The sequence below is a fragment of the Ovis aries genome, chromosome 5 (genome assembly GCF_016772045.2).
Source record: "Ovis aries strain OAR_USU_Benz2616 breed Rambouillet chromosome 5, ARS-UI_Ramb_v3.0, whole genome shotgun sequence".
In the NCBI taxonomy this organism is placed as follows: Eukaryota; Metazoa; Chordata; class Mammalia; order Artiodactyla; family Bovidae; genus Ovis; species Ovis aries.
The window spans coordinates 18,176,510-18,190,677 of record NC_056058.1 but is presented as its reverse complement, the minus strand read 5'-3'; the positions used below and the strand labels follow the sequence as shown (position 1 = coordinate 18,190,677).

Sequence of the window (14,168 nt, the reverse complement as noted above, 5' to 3'; positions counted from 1 at the left end):
TGTGACAGCCTCGTCACCTTTCCCCCTTCCTGCTCCCAGTGTGCTCCCCCCAGACCATGCCTTCCAACCCCCCACTCTTCCCCAGATCAGAACTAGCCTGGGAGTCATAGGGTTGTGACCCTCAGTGAGAGTGTCATCTCTACCAGGCCTGAAGCTGCTTCAGGAGGCAGGGTCAGGCTGCCATGGTGACGGGGAGGCCGCTTGAGGAGGTGGGGGAAACAGATGGGGGGTAGGCCTGAGTGTCTGTCTGTCTGCGCTCAAAGGACTGAGCACTGAGAGGTCAGTGCTAGTCTTCAGAACCGGAGGAGGCAACTTTTCCCCCTAAAGAGTCCCCTAAACCAGAGGGTCACCATCAAAACTGAGGGTGCAACATCAGTGGGAAGGGCAGAGATGCTGCCCAACCCCGCTGCCCAGAAGGGTCCCCACAGGGAACGACCTGGCTGCGTATCAGTGTGTGTGGAGGGGGCTGCCCTCAACATGCTAGGCTTTTCCTTCTGCCACTCCCACCCTGGACCCGTGAGTGGAAACCACAGTGAGGAGATGGAGGAAGTACCTCTGACACTCACGGCTGCCTGTGAGGGGTGAGGTCCCTGAGCCCAGGTGTGCAGGCGGGCACAGAGATCTGTGAAGGCTCTGGGGTCCTGATGGGCAGCCATCAGGAGCTGTGGTTATACAGATGGTCACGAGTCGCTGCTGTGGTGCTCAAGTCCTTCTTCCTTTCCGTAGGCTTGCATCCTTTGAGCTGCTGCAGACCCAGATGCCCTTAAGGCCTGAAAGCTTCACCTAGTCTGACGGGAGGGGGTGCCCTGTGAGCCAAGAGGTGAGGGTGAAGGACCTGGAAGTGAGACTCTCTTGGGGGTGTGGTCACGGGCAGGAGAGCTGTGTCGACAAGGCTCTCCCTGCCTCCAGGCTGTGAGTCCTCGCTGCTTGGCAGCTCCTACACCTGCCCGCACACGGGGCTGTAAGCCTTTGCTAAATGAGTGAGTGAGTGAATGAAGGACAAGAAGAGGCTCCCCAGGTTCACCGCCTGGCCTCCCCACCCAGTGATGCTCCTTAGTCACTTGGAAGACACTGTCCCCTACTGGGCACAGCCCTCTCTGACTCTGGCCGTCCTCAGGCTTGTCCTTCCTTGTCCTTAGACATGAGGGGCTGCTCGCTGGTTGGGTCCCCTCTGCAGGTGCAGCCACTCGCTGCTCATGTCCTTGTCTGTGCCTCCGCTGTGGCAAGGCCCAGAGCCCAGGTCTGTCAGGAGTCAACGCCGGTACAGCCACGGCCAGCCCTCCAGCCGGCGGGAATCCCACTCCTCTCCTGTTCTCAGGACGCTCCTCCCTTGTCCAAGGGGAGACCAGTCCTTGTCACCTCTGGGGACAGTAGGGGAGAAGATGGGGCCCTGCCCTGTGCTCCCCACATGCCGCACAGCCTACATCGCTGGGCGGTGGAGGGGCGGGAAGCAGGTGCGGCTGGGACCTATCGTGCGCCCCTCACTGAGCCCGGGAGACCAGCTCCGCTCCCTAGAGTCCCCTTTGGGTCAGACTCCCTACCAGCTACTCCATGGAAGTTGCACCCAGTTTCACCCCTGCACTTGTGGTGTTATTCCATTATCCCCACTTTTGAGATGAAGAGACAGGTCCTGAGAGGAGAAGTTGCTTGCCCGTGCCAGTTGGCCAGTAAGGGTCGAAGCCCAGACTCACAGCCAGCTCTGTCCCCCTCCACAGCCCGGCCTGGGACTGGTGATGATCGCAAGAAGGGGATCTGCCAGGGCTGGCCGGCCTGCACCCACATGGACAAGGCAAAAGCAGAGACTCTGCTGGGAGCAGAAGATTGGAAGGCCCCCATTTCTGGTTGGGTCTCTCTCTGTGGGACTTCTCCCCTACCCGTCAGAATCTGGCTGGACTAACGACCAGTTGCCCTGCCTTCTCAGGGGCTGCTGGTCAGGAAGCCATGGACTGGCACCAGGGCTACCGCAGTCTTTGGTTTCTTCAGCTGCATGCCTTATGGGTTTAGGTTTAGGAACCCCCTCAGAGGCTCTGCCCCGAGCTGATGGTTCTCAGGGAGCCCCAGGTATTGGTCACCACGACCCCTAATTGGATATCTCCCACTGGAGCCGACTGGTGCTGCTTCACCCTGGCTGTAATGACCAATCTCGAGAGGGCCTGGGAGCTTTAGACAGCTGGCCTGCTGGTCCCCGGGTGCCCAGCAGCTTCCTGAGCCCCAGGGTCCCTCCTTTGTGGAACGGAGATAGAATTGAGCCTGGAGACTGCATTGAGTCATGCACCTGGACTGTCTGGCGCTTTGCTGGGCTGCTGGAGAGGCGCAGGTGGGCTTCGTGTTCCTGCCGTCAGCTGTGTCCTGACCGCCTCCCCACAGGGCTGGGAGCAGAGTCCCATCCCCTGGGATGCAGTGTCTACGGGCTCTGCTGGCTTGTGTCCTCAGAGAGCCTTTGGGGAGCCTGTGTGACCTCCCTCCTAGAGGCCAGATTTACCCTCTCTAGCGTGATGCTGTGCCTCCCCCCCACCTCAGGGGACACTGGACTGTGTCTGGGGACATCAGTGATCCACTCAACTGGGGGGATCCTCCTAGCATCAGACAGGTGGGGGCCTGGGGGCCTGCTCTACACCCACAGCACCCTGGATGGCTGGGATGTCAGCAGTACCTTGGGGATGGGGGAGGCCAGCAGCTGCCTGGAGTCCTGAGTCATGAGCCACGTCACGGGGTGTCTCCTTTGCCTCAGAGCCCCACAGCAGGAAAACAGCAGGAGCGGTTCTCAAGATAAACAAGCCCCCAAAGGACCTGCAGTTGGTCTCAGCACTGCTGGAAGCAGGGCACGGCCCTGTGGGCCTGGCACAAACTCGCGGGGGGTATGCCCAGGATCCTGCTCTCAACCTGAGGAGGCCTCGACAGCAATGGTGGGAGGGGCTCACTATCCTGGGTCCTGCCCCACAGGCCACTGTCTGACCTCATTTCCTCTGGGCTCAGGGAGGGGTGGTTCCTGCTCACCCTTGGGGCTGCAGTGACTGGAGGTGAGCACCTGCCCTTGTGTTCTTCCTCGGGTGGCACGCCAGCTGTCAGGAGAGCTCTTGGGGCTTGGACACTGGGTTATCTTCTGGCCCCTGAGTCCCTGCCAACCCAGGGCCAGCCCATGCTCTGTCATTTCACTGGCCTGGCCCTGTGGGCCTTCCCAGCACTGCATCGGATCATCCATCCTCTCTGGGGGGCCGTGACAGGCACTGGGGTGTGGAGTGACATCTCCAGCACCCACAGTCATGACAAGCACAGATGTCCCCAGACTTGGCCCGGTGTCCCCAGGGCAGAACCACTCTGGTGAGGACCACTAGGTTGTACTGAGTGCTTGGTAACTGGAAATCCTGTAGGCTGGAGGGCTGGGCGAGATCAGGGGTTAGTGAGAAACTGCAGGGGAAGCCTCCTCCAGTGGGGCAGCGGCTGGAAAGCCAGGAATTGTTAGGAGACAAGCAAAGAGGGCAGTGTTCCTGTGCACAGCTCGCCATGCCCCTGCCATGGAGACTTCTGGTCTCACGCCGGGTGTGCGTGACCCCCGCTGTGTCTGGCTGCTTATTTCTGTGAAAGGTTGGTGAGTTCCCGAGACGCAAGAGTCCAAGAAGCACAAAGTGACAAGGCAGGAGACCAGGGCTTCCTTCCTCAGTAGACCCCATCCTCTAGTTCCTCTTCCCCAGACTGTCTAAACCTTCTGAAAACAGCTTGTTCTGCACAGCGTGTTGTGCGTGCAGTGGGTCCCCAAGACCCCCACCCCTTTACCACTGGGAAAAAGGCCAGGCCCCCAGGTAGACCTCTGAGCTCTGTCCCCTGCTTTCCTGAGCAGCCTACATACAGTAGCTTCCCCGTACACACGGGTTTGCACATGTGTGCCAATTTCTAAGGGGAAATTCTTAGAAGTCAAAAAGGATGTGCGTTTTTAGATTTTGAAAGCTGTTGCCAGATTTTGGCTCCTGCCAGCAGTGGGTGGGAGTGTCTCCTCCGTGGGCGAGGGTGTGTCCTCTGATCCTGGAGCCCTGCAGCGTGAGGTGGGAGTCAGCATCTCCTGTCTGCCTCTGACCGTCCCCCTCCCTCTTAGAAGGACCCTGTGATAACACTGGGCCTCCTGGGGAATCCTGGGTCTACCCCATCTCAGGGGCCTTAACCCCGTTTGCAGGGCCCGTTTTGCCATGTAAGGAACACAGCCACGATCAGGGACTAGGGACCTCTCTGATCCTCAGCAGCCACACCTGTCAGCAGTGAGCCGCCTGCCCACCACCCGGCCTTCTGCAGACTGTCCTGTTGGGACGTAGCCCACAGATGGCGAAGGGCGCTTCACGTGGGCGTGCTGACTGGATTCAGATTTAGTGCACAGCCGGTGCCTGGACACTCAGCGTTTTAGCAGCAGCCCCTTTGTGCGTCCTAGAAAACCAGTCTTCACGGACTCTGCAATGGCCTCGGTGCTTTGGGCTCTTAACTTCTGGTGTGTGGGCTGCGCCTGCACCGCTGTCTGGGCCCTGCCATCTGACCACACAAGGAGCCACTAGGGGCGTTGACACGGTGGCTTTGGTCTGTGAATGGAGAGGCCGTGGTTTCCATCAGCCCTGTGGGCACCCTCCTCGCCATCCCTGAGCTGAGGCCCCAGAGGGGATGCCCCTGAGCACATGGGCTCCCGGGAGCTTCCTGCCCGCCATGTGGCAGCTGAGGCCGTTTGGGTCTGTGGAGTACATTCAGTATGTCGGGCTGGGAAGTTAGCCCTCTGAGCCTGGTTTCCGTGTGTCTGCCAAGCAGGGACAGCCACTGACCTAACTCGGACGCTGGAACAGAGCTCAGTGGCTCCTCTCAGTGTCCTGCCGCTCATAACCTGCTCACAGGCCCCTTGGGGGAGGAGTAGAAGGCCAGAGAAGGAGATGACTGGCAGTCATTTCAGAGGCTGTGTCTTGCGGCCACAGTGGGCAAAACGTGTCCAGGGACCTCTGCCAGACAGGATGCCAGTGGCCACAAAGGGGCTGCTTCTTTCACAGACTCACCTGAAATGAGAGTGGGGGTTGGCAGTGTTGCAACCCCATTTCTCTCAGCAGGAAGTCCATGACAGGGCTGTGGGCCAGCAGGGCTTGGAAGAGCCCCAGGCCAAGTGAGGGGGTGCCGTGGCCTGGGGTGGGGGAGGGAGGGCAGGTGGACCTCCAGGCAGGAACCCTGCTTGCCCCACCTGACCCCTGACCCCTGACCGCTTGCCCGGCCTCGAGTCCTCATCTTTGCGAGAGGGTGCAGGCAGCCGATTCACAGGTGGCTGTGTTACGGCCCCTCAGGGTTGAGCCCCCTTGGCTCTGCTTTGGCCGAGCGTCTGCCTTTGGGCCAAAGCCGCGCTGAGGACACCCTGTGCCTGGCACAGTCCCAGTGAGGGACGGGGACCTGACAGGCTCGTGCCAGTGCCTCTGCCTCAGCCCAGGGTCAGGCCCAGGAACTCGGGGAGTCTGTCTGAGGTTTGGAAGCAGGACGTGGGCAGATCCGCCTGAGCATCTCTTAGTCTCATGGTCACACGTAAGAGCAAATGTTCTTTGATTTCCTTTTCTGTCTGCATGGGTTTGACGACTCTGGGACTTCCTAAGAGTGGAGTGACCCAGCGTGTGACCTTTTCTGTCTGGCTCCTCTCACTGAGCATCCTGTCCTCAGGGCCCGCCTGGCGTGTGGCAGGTGTCAGAACCTCCTTCCCTTTTTAAGGCTGAGTGATACTCCACTGTGTGGAGGGACCACATTTGTTCATCTGTTCACTGTCGATGACTCTTGAGTTTCTCTTCTTGGTTTTCGTGATTAGTGTATGTAACGGCCCTTGAATACCGGCTTCTTTGTGGGTCTGTTTCCTTTCTCCTGGGTGTATATCTGCGTATATCTCGAAGTGCACTTGCTGGGTCTCGTGACTGTATATTTGATTTCTTGAAGAGTTAACAGGGCTGAGGGGCTGGGGGCAGTCAAGTGTTTAACAGGGACAGAATGGGGAGTGAGTGTTTCATGGGCCCAGAGCTTCCATTTGGGAAGATGGGACAGTTCTGGAGATGATGGGAGGATGGTTATGTAACAGTGTGTTTAGTGCCATTAAGCTGTGCACTTAGAGGCGGTGGCGATGGTGAATTTTACGTTATGTGTACTTTACCATATATATTTTTTTAAGGCAGGAGTGGACTTCGCCAGGGCACTACATCTAGCAATTTGTATTAGTAAGCTTAATGTCTGGCCAGGCTTTGCTTTCTTTGTTCGTATTTGGTCTGTCACCGCTGTGTGCTGGCCTGGAGGCTCAGGGGCTGGAGCTGGCCTGGCCCCACCTGCACATGGCCCTCCAGCTGCAGGAGTAGACTGACAGTGGCGGGAGAGGCGGCGGGCTCTGGGCGTGCCGTGCTCGGCCCCCTCCCGAGCCTCGTGTTGCCCTCCCTCAGGGCATGCTCACGTGCGGTCGTGGGCACCCCGGACCCAGGTCTGCTGTCCCCCTGGGAAGGGTGTGCTGCTCTCGATGCGTCCTGTCCTGGAAGGTGCACAGCCCTCCTGTCTCAGGCCTCTCTCTTCAGCTTCCCCTCATGCCGCACTCTGACTCCGGTCTTCAGAGAGGCCTCCCGACTGGGGGACCTGGCCGGGAACCTGTCTGTGCACTGGTGGCGATGTCCCTCCACCAGGCAGGCCTCTTGCCCAGTCATCTCCATGGGGAGGGCCAGGCAGGTGATGGACCCCCTCCCCACTCCTGCCCCCTGTTCTGTGCTTTGGGATCAAAGCTGCTCTGCTTAGAGGAACAGGGATCAGCACCACCCCTCCTTTCTCTAGGGGCCCTAGGAGCGAGGATGTGGTCCAGAGGTGGCAAGACCCGGGCCTGTGCAGGAAGAGGAGGGCTCCTGGGGGCAGGTTCCCCACAGGACAACCAGAGAGGAGCCTGTCTGCCCCATCACGGCCCTCCAGGCTCCTAGGGGGAAGGCCCCACCCACATGGCAGGGGGACTCGGCTGTCGCCCAGGGTACCCCATGGTCACCAGCGACCAGGGGACCGCTGTCTGTCGGTGCTGACCTTCCCCCTCTCCCCACCAGGCCGTCCAGGGCTGCTGAGCACGGCTGGCAGGCCGTGCCTGCCCGCCTCACCATGGACCAGGACTATGAGCGGCGCCTCCTGCGGCAGATCGTCATCCAGAACGAGAACACGATGCCGTGCGTGAGTGCTGGGGCTAGCGCGCCAGCGCCATCCTGCCCGGTGGAGCCTGTGTGGTGGGGCTGGTGGGGGCCCAGGTGTGCTCAGCCGCTGGGCTTTGTCCCTTGAGAACAGGTGCCCAACAGGTGACACACGTTCTCCCCCATGGTGGCGGCATGTCCCACCCAGGTGTGACCCCCAGCACCTCCCCACACTCCTCTGCTGCTGGGGCCACAGACCCCTCATTCTCTGGGTGACTGGGACAGATGAATGGGGGGAGCTGTTTTGCTCTTTCCCAAGCTCCTACCCCCTCCGCCATTTTGTAGGCTCCCAACACTTGGCAGGCTGTGCCCACCGCTTCTCAGCACTCTTGGCTCTGCACAGGCTGTCCAGCGTGGGCTCCTTCTTGCCTCTTCCAGTGTCTGGGGTTGTTGGCACTCCTGGGCGCACAGACCTGTCCACCCCACCTCTGCCTTGTCTCTGCCCCCCCTTCCTCTGTGTGCTGATGTCTCTGTCTCCTCTGAGGACACAGGCCTTAGGTTTGGGGCTGTTCTGCTCCAATGTGAGCTCATCCTGCAGAGACCCAATTTCCGGTTAAGGTTGCACCCCAGGTCCCAGGGGCGGGACCGCAGCAAATCTCTCTGGGGAGCACAGTTGAACCTCCCTTATAGGAGGAAGGGCGTTCCTGGGACATTCGCACTGCCTGACACCGCGGCCGGGGAAGAGACCATGTGGGGATGTGGGTGGCGGGACAGGTGGACGCCCTGTGTTCTGTGCCGCCACCTCTCCTGTCCATGTGTGACCCTGGAGATGGATTACAGGTCGTGGTGATGCCCGCACTTGGGCTCTCGCTCTCTAGCCACTTCCTGCCCAGGGAGCGGGACACACGGACTGAGCCTCAGACGTGGTGCCATTCACAGGCGCCAGCACATGGGTTACTTCCAAGATCAAACCCTTAGCCAGAGGCCACGGACAAGGAGATGTAGCGGTTGGGGCCTTGGTCAGGGAGGAGTCACTGGCCTTGGGGGCTCTGAGGCACCCAGCCCACCCTGCCGTCCTTCCAGGTGGCGGAGATGCGGCGAACCCTGACCCCTGCCAACTCCCCCGTGTCCTCCCCCAGCAAGCACGGAGACCGCTTCATCCCCTCACGAGCTGGTGCCAACTGGAGCGTGAATTTCCACAGGATCAACGTGAGGGGCTGCCGAAGGGCGGAGGGTGAGACCCTGACTGTGCAGCCTGGGGGCAGGGGCCCATCCTTCCCACTCACTCTTCCTTCCCCTCTCCACCCACAGGAAAATGAGAAATCCCCCAGCCAGAACCGGAAAGCCAAGGACGCCACCTCGGACAATGGCAAAGGTCAGCACTCGGGTCTCCCCCAGCCCCAGCCCCCCACCCCCAGCCTGGCCTCATGGAGCTTGGTGCCCACAGATGGCCTGGCCTACTCAGCGCTGCTCAAGAACGAGTTGCTGGGCGCTGGCATTGAGAAGGTTCAGGACCCACAGACAGAGGACCGCCGGCTGCAGCCCTCCACGCCTGAGAGGAAGGGCCTCTTCACGGTGAGCCCACTGGCCGCTGCCGCCTCCTGCGCAGCCCTGCTGGGAGCTGGAGTCCAGACGGTGGGGGCCCCTTTAACCCTTGCCTCATGCCAGGCTCACCTCAAGCCGCCCACCACTCCTTTCGTGCGCGAGCCCCAGGGCAGCGTCAGGGGCCTGGCTTGGGACCCCCCTGACACTCTGAGTTGAGGAGCTGGTGGCTGTGGGGCCAGGAGAGATGGGCGGATGCCAGCAGGCCTGTGGGAGGACACCTCAGGGGCCAGGCCTGGTTTTCTGGGGACACGTGTCTCTAGTCAGAGCGCTTCCGGCTTGGCGCCCTGTGTGCTCTCCCCCCAGGGGCTCAGGGCACCGGGGCTTTGGGGCATAGCATCCACTCAGAGGTATCCCCCACCTGCAGTACTCCCTCAGCACCAAGCGCTCCAGCCCCGATGATGGCAATGACGTGTCCCCGTACTCCCTGTCCCCCGTCAGCAATAAGAGGTGAGTCCAGACCCGCACAGGGTGGGGAGGCGGCAGTGCTGGGGGCTGTGCACAGGTCAGCGAGGTTCCTGGAGGAGGCTCCAAGCAGAGGGGAAGTGGGTGTCGGCGCTCAGGGCAGCTGAGCACCCATGGCAGAGGGTTGGTGGCCATGGGATCACCCACAGGTCTGGAGTCACAGAGTGTCAGTCAGGATGAGCCCAAAACACCAGGGGCTGTTGGAAAGGGAGACTGTGAGGTCCGTGCAGTCACTGCAAAGCCACTACCCCACCTTCTCCCTGCAGTCAGAAGTTATTGCGGTCTCCACGGAAACCCACGCGCAAGATCTCTAAGATCCCCTTCAAGGTCCTGGACGCTCCCGAGCTGCAGGACGACTTCTACCTGAACCTAGTGGACTGGTCCTCCCTCAACGTGCTCAGCGTGGGGCTGGGGACCTGCGTGTACCTGTGGAGTGCCTGCACCAGCCAGGTGGGTTTCGCTGAGCGCGTGCACACGTGTGTGTGTTGCGGAGGGTGGTGCTAGGGAGCAGCCAAGCCAGGCCGGGCCCTGTGTGAGCCCTGGGGGAGCTGCTGGGTCCTGGATAGTTCCCAGCCATCCCCTTCTCCTACCCCGTCTCCTCAGGGTGCAGACCATCCCTGCCCTGGCCTGACTTCCAGCAGTTACAGTCTTTGCTTCCGGCTTGAGCACAGGGCCCCCACCCAGCAGTAACTCCCCCTCCTCTGAGTGGCTGCTGGCCCTCAGGGTGGCATGTTTGAGGGACAGAACTACATGTTGGTGGGTTCAGAGAAAGTGAGTGGAGCCCCCCACAGGGACACCGGCACACCCGCATACACATCCCCCACAGCCCGTGGCTGACGCCTGCTGCAGGCCCCCCCGGCTGTGATGCCCGTGCCCCTCCAGTCTGTGCAGTCAGCATCCCTGTGCTTGTGTGTGTCCCTGAGCCTCCAGCTACCTCCTGGGCCCACAGTGAGGCCGTTGCCCACAGGCCTGAGGTGTGAGGGAATGAGAGAGTGAAGGGGTGGGTGGATGGATGGATAGATAATCTGGGCCTTAAAGGAGGAGTGGGCCCCACATCTGTCGCACCAACATTACGCCTTCCACCAGGTGACCCGGCTCTGTGACCTCTCCGTGGAAGGGGACTCAGTGACCTCCGTGGGCTGGTCTGAGAGGGTCAGTACACCAGCTCCATCCCCTTGCTGGGCAGGGTAGGCACAGGGGAGGTCTGACTGGACTTCACTGGAAGGGACTTCCACAGTGGTGGGGCCTTGCACACCCAGAAGGAGCCTTATGGTCATTTGTCTAGCCCCAGTGACATCTGCGCCCTGGCTGTCCCCAGCCTGGTTAGATGACAGACACGGGGGTGGACAGGTTTGCTCCACATGTTGACGCGTGTGGATCTCTGCGCATGTCATGTGGGTGTTAACAAACCTAAGCTCCATATGACTTACCTGCCTGGGTTCCGAGGAGGGGATCCTATGGCACAAGCATTAAGAGACTTTGGAGGGAGGGGAGGGCCCCATGCTGGGCCTGACACCTGCCCATGTTGCCATCCTAGGGGAACCTGGTGGCTGTCGGCACACACAAGGGCTTCGTGCAGATCTGGGACGCCGCTGCGGGGAAGAAGCTGTCAATGCTGGAAGGCCACACGGCGCGTGTCGGTGAGGAGCCACCTGGGGGCAGGGGTGGGGGTGTGCTGTGGGGCCAGGCCGCATCCTCAGCCTGCCCTCCACCTGGCCACAGGGGCGCTGGCCTGGAACGCTGACCAGCTCTCATCCGGGAGCCGGGACCGCATGATCCTGCAGAGGGACATCCGGACACCCCCCCTGCAGTCAGAGCGGCGGCTACAGGGTCACCGGCAGGAGGTGTGCGGGCTCAAGTGGTCCACCGACCACCAGCTCCTCGCCTCGGGAGGCAACGACAACAAGGTAGGCCAGCCCCTCGCTCCCTGCAGCCCCCTCTGTGGAGCGTAGGTGACGGGGGTGTGCCCAGGGATGCCAGCCTCACAGCCCCGTCCCCACAGCTGCTGGTATGGAACCACTCAAGCCTGAGCCCCGTGCAGCAGTATACAGAGCACCTGGCCGCCGTGAAGGCTATCGCCTGGTCCCCCCACCAGCATGGGCTGCTGGCGTCTGGTGGCGGCACGGCTGACCGCTGCATCCGCTTCTGGAACACGCTCACAGGGCAGCCGCTGCAGTGCATTGACACTGGCTCCCAGGTGTGCAACCTAGCCTGGTCCAAGCACGCCAACGAGCTGGTGAGTGGTGGGGTACAGGACGGGTGGGCGGCAGGGGGCAGGTGGTCAGGCCTTGGCCAGCCAGGTCTGGCAGAACCTCACCCAGGCGTCCATACCCAGAGAGGCCATACCCAGAGTGACGCCCAGAGAGGCCCAACGGCTCTCATGGGCAGTGTGGTCCCCATGTCTGTCCAATCGTGGATCAGGGAGCCAGGCTGGGGGCTGTCACCTGCTGGTCTCTGCACCCTTAGGCAGGTCCTGTGTTCTTGTGCTTTGTGGATGCGTCTGGGGGCCTGGGACCCCGGCACAGTGCCCTTTCTGTCCCCTAGGTGAGCACACACGGCTACTCACAGAACCAGATCCTGGTCTGGAAGTACCCCTCTCTGACCCAGGTGGCCAAGCTGACCGGGCACTCCTATCGGGTCCTGTACCTGGTGAGTCTCCCTGCCAGGCCCAAGAGGCGGTACGCCCTGCTGCCCAGGTCTGTCCCCCCATCTGGGCCAGCTCCGGGCCCCGGGGCCGAGCGGCAGGTTGCGGCATTGTCACTCTGAGTCTGTTTCACCAGCTCCCTGCCCTGTGAGCAAGGGTGGCTCTGCGCACTGTGTGATCTCCAGGTGTCTGCTTCCACATGGAAGTGGAAGATGCTGCAGATAACCCCCGTGGACTTGCTCAGGTCATCTCTAGACGGTTCACTAAGCAGCCACTCTCACGTGTCTGGAGACAGGAGCCCCTCTCCTCAACACACATGCCTTCGTCAGCATTTTGGTGTTTTCCAAGAAAAAGTTTTGTCCTTAAGCCAGCGAGTCCTTTGCCGAATCGCACAGCAAGGTCATCCCTCGTCACAGCAGGCAGGATGTCCGTTATGTTTACCGTGGGTGCCTGCAGCTGCAGGGACAGTGGTCTCTCTCTCCTCCCGTAGGCCATGTCCCCCGACGGAGAGGCCATCGTCACCGGTGCTGGAGACGAGACACTGAGGTTCTGGAATGTCTTTAGCAAAACCCGTTCAACAAAGGTAAAGTGGGTCGGTATCAGCGCCACATGTTCCCAATTGTGTGCCCCCAGCATATCCTGCCCCCCCCGCCCTGCCCCACCAGCCTTGATCTCTCCAGGACCCCCAGCCCCTCTCTGCTTCTGCATTGCCTGGCCCTCTTGCACATCCTGGGGCGCTCACCATGCTCGGTGCCTGCACAGGCCCCTCCTCTGGCCCAGAGCCACGGGGTCACTCCGGGCAGAGCTTCCCTCCCATGCCTGGGCTGAGGGCTCAGCATTGCCCCTGTGTATCCTGCAGGAGTCTGTGTCCGTCCTCAACCTCTTCACTAGGATCCGGTAAACCCACAGCTACCGGCCGTCCTGGTCGCAGAGCAACATCTTGTCAGCGTGCGTGGACCCTCTGCTCCCCCCCACACGGGCCCAAGATCGGCAGTGGGGTGGGGCGGGAGCCGGGCCTGGAGAGACCCTGAAGATTCCATTAAAGCCTGATTGCGAACCCTGTTGGCCGGTGTTTGGGGCAGGGCCGGGGCGGGCAGCAGCAGGAGTGGGGCTCTGGCTCCCCACCCTGGGCGGCCCCGGCTCGGACAGTGTGCCCAGCAGAGGACGACTCCTGGACTGGCTATTTCCATCACCCATCACCACCACTGCCTCATCAGGGCTGCATGCTATGCCCGGAAGCATGTGCCCACCGCCACCCACGCCTCCCGCAGGACAGGACAGCTGGACACCTCGCCGGTCGGCCAGGAGGGATCACAGGGACGTGCCCTCTTGAGGGGGTCTCTGCAGCCACCTCTGCTCTCCCTGACCTGGCCGCCCCCCGCTGACTCTTGAGTGCACGACATTGGGAGCAGGCCCCAGGCAGGCTACATGCCAGAGGTCATCTCGAGGTGGACTTGTTATCTGAGGAGAACTCTAGGGGGATCTGTCACTGTCACGTGTTCACCCCAGCTGAGCCCTCCTTGTTGCTCACGGGGTCACAGGCAACTGTGATTCTTGGCACTTGCAGGGTGACCAGTCAGGGTATCCTGAGGGCAGAATCGATCCCAAGGGTCAGGTCCTGTGGGTACCTGGCCCTCCCCAGCCCTTCCTTCCAGGCTACCCTAGTGGGTCCTGTCTGCGCCTTCAGCCAGAGCAGGGGGCACCCCAGGGTCCCCCTCAAGTTTCCCGAGCTTCCCCTGGCTCTGGGCCCACCTCCCTGTCATGCTCCACCCTGTTTCCGCTGCACCTGGAGGAGACGGAGGAGGGAGGCTAGGCCTCTGTGGCCAGGGGCCCGAGCAGCTGCCTGCCTCTCCCCTTCTGAGGTGGGAGGACACGGATGGGCGTGGACAGGGTGGGGCAGGCCGTGCAGGATCCCTGCTCTTGGCTCTGAGTACCTTTGACCCTCAGCAGCCAGCGTGTGCATGTGTACATACGTATTTGTGACTTTCCTTTGGATTTGTTTTTGTGTTTCTGTAAATTGGTCCCCAAATGTTAAGGCTCGCTGGCAGGGAGCTGTGACCCGTCCCCACCCCTGGGGAAAACGGGTCACAGCTCTTAAAGCCCTAGCATTCAGAGGGTGGGCGGGTGTCTGAACTTGGGGGAGGGTGGGCCTGCCCCCAGCTATGTGCAGGGGGCAGAGGGACAGTGTGTATAGACATGTGTATGCCCATTGGTCCAGGTCTTATTTTTGTTTGAGTCTTTTTTTTTTTTAATAAGAAAACAGTCCTGTGTCTACCGCACCCGGCCTGGCTCTGCTTGTGGGCCCGCATTTGAGGGCACAG

The 14,168-nt window shown here is 61.2% G+C and overlaps 1 protein-coding gene across 7 annotated transcripts in view; it reads left to right on the top strand.

The window, feature by feature from the left end:
* Positions 1 to 14,126, top strand: part of FZR1 (fizzy and cell division cycle 20 related 1) — a 29,245-nt gene extending 15,119 nt beyond the window's left edge. For 5 of the 7 annotated variants that reach the window (XM_042250174.1, XM_060416316.1, XM_060416318.1 and 2 more), the window contains exons 2-14: positions 7,059 to 7,179; positions 8,220 to 8,345; positions 8,448 to 8,511; positions 8,584 to 8,711; positions 9,106 to 9,188; positions 9,470 to 9,653; positions 10,290 to 10,355; positions 10,741 to 10,843; positions 10,926 to 11,110; positions 11,206 to 11,439; positions 11,748 to 11,852; positions 12,338 to 12,439; positions 12,707 to 14,126. In XM_042250174.1, coding sequence (XP_042106108.1) covers positions 7,059 to 7,179; positions 8,220 to 8,345; positions 8,448 to 8,511; positions 8,584 to 8,711; positions 9,106 to 9,188; positions 9,470 to 9,653; positions 10,290 to 10,355; positions 10,741 to 10,843; positions 10,926 to 11,110; positions 11,206 to 11,439; positions 11,748 to 11,852; positions 12,338 to 12,439; positions 12,707 to 12,748 — 1,543 coding nt within the window. In that variant the 3' untranslated portion in view covers positions 12,749 to 14,126. The remainder of the gene's footprint in view (positions 1 to 7,058; positions 7,180 to 8,219; positions 8,346 to 8,447; positions 8,512 to 8,583; positions 8,712 to 9,105; positions 9,189 to 9,469; positions 9,654 to 10,289; positions 10,356 to 10,740; positions 10,844 to 10,925; positions 11,111 to 11,205; positions 11,440 to 11,747; positions 11,853 to 12,337; positions 12,440 to 12,706) is intronic. The other 2 variants (XM_060416317.1, XM_012178086.5) reach the window with 1 other exon arrangement.
* The last annotated feature ends 42 nt before the right edge of the window (positions 14,127 to 14,168 follow it).